This window comes from Echinops telfairi, unplaced genomic scaffold (genome assembly GCF_000313985.2).
Source record: "Echinops telfairi isolate 266 unplaced genomic scaffold, ASM31398v2 ScPeMD7_2;HRSCAF=8, whole genome shotgun sequence".
NCBI lineage: Eukaryota > Metazoa > Chordata > Mammalia > Afrosoricida > Tenrecidae > Echinops > Echinops telfairi.
The window spans coordinates 13,574,742-13,578,013 of record NW_022103898.1 but is presented as its reverse complement, the minus strand read 5'-3'; the positions used below and the strand labels follow the sequence as shown (position 1 = coordinate 13,578,013).

Sequence of the window (3,272 nt, the reverse complement as noted above, 5' to 3'; positions counted from 1 at the left end):
ACCCTCCTCCGCTGCTGTTGAATAAATGCACCCCCAGGGCGGAAGGCAGGCCATCTGACCCTGCTTATCTCCTTTTACAAGGAGGCCCCCAAAGGAGCGGGTGAGCCAACATCAGCTTTGTCACTGTGCCATACTCCGGGCTCCCTGGAACTTTCAAAGGGGGGTCTTTCAGGGGCTTTACCCCCAGCAGGCTGCTGCCTCCCTCAGAGCCCATCTCCTCATCTGTGAAACAGGGGTGGGGAGGTTGACCCCACGGTTCTCAAACTCCCTCCCTTCCACCTTGTTCCTTTGCTTCCGGGGAGGTCAGGAAGCAGCCTGAGTACCTCACCCCACCATCCCTGCCCCCACCGCAGCTTCACACAGGGCAGCGCAGAAGCTGAAGCGAGGCCAGGGGTCTTTGGCAGGTGCCCCAGGAAATGGAATCTGTAACGCCGGGGAAGCAAGCCAGACAGCAGCAGGGGGGTGGGTGACGGCAGTGCCCGGCACTGTCCTCGACTCTGCCACCGTCCAGTGGCATGGTCCTGGCCCCTCTCTTCCTCGTGTGCCTCAGCCTCCCCTCTGCCCCATGGGGTGGCCCTTCAGGACCTCCAGCTCTAAGAATGAGGAACTAGCTACTCCCCCTCTCCCGTTCCTATTCTCTCCCCTGGGAAGAAACATTTTTCAACAAGGTAAACAAAATGTCACGCGGTCCTCCTCAGAGGAAGGGCTGGGGGTAAGGAGAGAGGGACTTGTCCCAGGGGTGGGGGCCGCCCTGTTCCTTCAGATCTGGGTCCCAAGACACCTAGGGAGGTGTTCAAACAGAAACTCCGGGTACTCAGCAGGAATGGTGAGGAGGAGACTCCTCTCCAGTTCAGGTAAGGCAGGGCCTGTGACACTTGCTGGCTCGCAGGTTCTACAGCCCAGCCCTGCTTCTCTGGACACACGAGGCCTCCCTTGGAACATCTGGGGGTCAAGTGCAGTGGCAGCTGCCGTCATAGCTCTGCACACAGCTGTATAGTACAAGTTTCTCAACCAGCTGGCTGCGTAGACATCAGTCAGGAACCCAGGTGAGCTAGATGAAGGGAGGACTGAGGGATGGGTACTGGATGGGGTCTGTCAGGGCTTATAGGAGACTAGAGCTTCCCTGAGGACTGGGTGCATCCTGGGGAGGTCTCTGAACATTGACTCATCTGTAGTCTCATGGACAGGATGCTCTTGGGGAGCCCTGGTAGCAGACAGCTGTTTAAAATGACCAGCCGCCCCTCAGAGAAAGATTAAGCTTTCTATTCCGTAAGGAGTTAAAAACCTCCGAAGCCCACCGGGGCAGTTCTACCCTGTCCTAGAGGGTCACTATGAGTCAGAATTGACCCCATGGCAGAGTTTGTTCATTTGGAGGTGACAGGGAGTGAATGTGGGTGGATGCGTCACCTGTCACCTCTGCCGGGTGCTGGGCCACTTGTCAGTGTGTACCTATGGGGACCCCCTTATGTGGGTCCCCATGAGACAGCTGAGAAAAGCCTTTGGTTTGCCCATTCCCCTAAATTTAAAGATGGAAAAACTAAGCCCCCCAGGTGGAGAACACCCCAATCGCCCTTTCAGCCCACCTGTGGGACTCCCTGCATTGGGCAATGCCACCCCCCCCACACACACACACACACACCAGGATTACCTACCTACTGCATCTGGCTCCGGCTGGGTGCCCAGGTAGCGCCCTTGCGCCCTTGAATCCACCAGCTGGAACTGCTTTGATTTGAGGTTCTCCAGCACCTGCTCGTAGGTCTTGACCAGCGAATGGTCCAGTGTGGCTTTGAAGGTGGCCGGCTCTGGACACGAGGGCTCCGATGTCACTGGGTGGCCCTCCTTCAGCCAGTTCCGGAAGCCGCCGTTGAGCACCGACACGGTCCGGTGGCCAAACACTCGGAACATCCACCAGACCCGGGGCGCGTAGAAGGTGCCCAGCTCATCGCCGTCATACACCACCACGTGGGTGTCGTTGCCGATGCCCAGGCGGCCCACGTAGTTGGCAAAGTGCGCCTCGCTGGGCAGCATCATCTCGTAGGGGGACGCCGTGTCCCGGCACTCCTCGATGTCAAAGAAGGAGGCGCCCGGCACATGGCGCTCCAGGTACTCCTTGCGAGCTTCCCGGGTGCCCGGCGAGTACCAGGACGCGTCCAGCACCCGCAGGCTGGGCCCCAGCTTGCCAGCCCGGACCGATTCCGCCAGCCATTTGGAGGAGACCAGGGCACGGTAGAGCAGCTGCTGGACCATGGTTTCTGCTGCCTGTGTCACCTGGCACAGGTAAGAACCAGGAAAGAGATGGGCTTGGGGAGGGTGGTGTTTGCAGGGGGCGGGGCCTGGGGGAGGAGCTGCGCCCTGCCTTTCCCACCTTCGGCCCCTAAGGTGCCCTGTTTATAGCAACGCAGGGGGCAGTTTGCCAGCGCAGTGCAGTGGGGAATCAGTTTTCAGATCCCCCAGGGAATGTCAGCTCCGCCCCTCCCACTCCTCGGACCTTCACCCGTGCCACCCAGTGCCAGGCCCAGAAGCAGATGGATTCTGAAGGCCCCAGTCCGGAGAGCTGCTTGGGGGAGTAGGGGGAGGCGGGTGGGTGGGTGGGGGCGTGGCATTTGACCTAACCCACTGTTATGGAGCGTGCTTCACAGGGAGCCTGCAGGGCACGATAGAACTGCTTAGTAGTTTCTGAGACAGTCGATCCTAACAGCAAACAGCTTCCTTTTTTCCTGCCAAGGAACAGCTGCGGGGTTTGAACCGCCAACTTTGTGTTTAGCAGCCCCGGGAGTAACCTCCTTGCCACCAGGGCGACGGTGCTTCAATACTGTTCCCAGGATCCTGCCAGAAAAGTACTAAGACAAAACAAAAACAGGCACCCCTCCAGCTCACTGCCACCGAGTTGATGCCGACTCACAGCAACCTTATAGGACATTGCAGAAGTGGCCCTGTGAGTGTCCCAGGCCGTAACTCTTTGCAGAAGTAGAAAGCCTCATCTGTTCTCTCACGGAGCAGCTGGTGGTTTCGAACTACTGACATCTCCGATGAGCTGCCCAACACTAAGCTACATCGCCGAGGCTCCTCTGCCAGAAATGAGCTGAGCAAAACTGCCAGGCCGGAGGGGGTGGCACCTTGGGCTTGGCCTCCTCTCCGGAGAGGGCAAGGGTGTGGGGGAGGAGGGTGGGTTGCACGTTGTGCCACCCACCCCAGGGACCAGGGCCCTAGCCTGGCCCTTTAGCAAACCCTCCGGTGCCCTTTCGAGAGCGGGAGCTCTCCAGCCTTCAGAA

General features: G+C 59.2%; 1 protein-coding gene across 2 annotated transcripts; it reads right to left on the bottom strand.

Moving 5' to 3' along the window:
• Nucleotides 1–1,643: 1,643 nt before the first annotated feature.
• On the bottom strand, nt 1,644–2,907 carry TST (thiosulfate sulfurtransferase). 2 transcript variants are annotated; one of them, XM_004700713.2, is made up of 2 exons: nt 2,614–2,907; nt 1,644–2,268 (listed from the first exon to the last, which is right to left on the bottom strand). In XM_004700713.2, exon 2 carries the CDS (start codon nt 2,245–2,247, stop codon nt 1,645–1,647), a length of 603 nt encoding a protein of 200 aa, XP_004700770.1. In that variant the 5' UTR covers nt 2,248–2,268; nt 2,614–2,907; the 3' UTR covers nt 1,644. The 2 variants fall into 2 exon arrangements, with proteins under 2 accessions (XP_004700770.1, XP_045147882.1); XM_045291947.1 differs by having other exon boundaries at nt 2,618–2,907.
• Nucleotides 2,908–3,272: the final 365 nt, after the last annotated feature.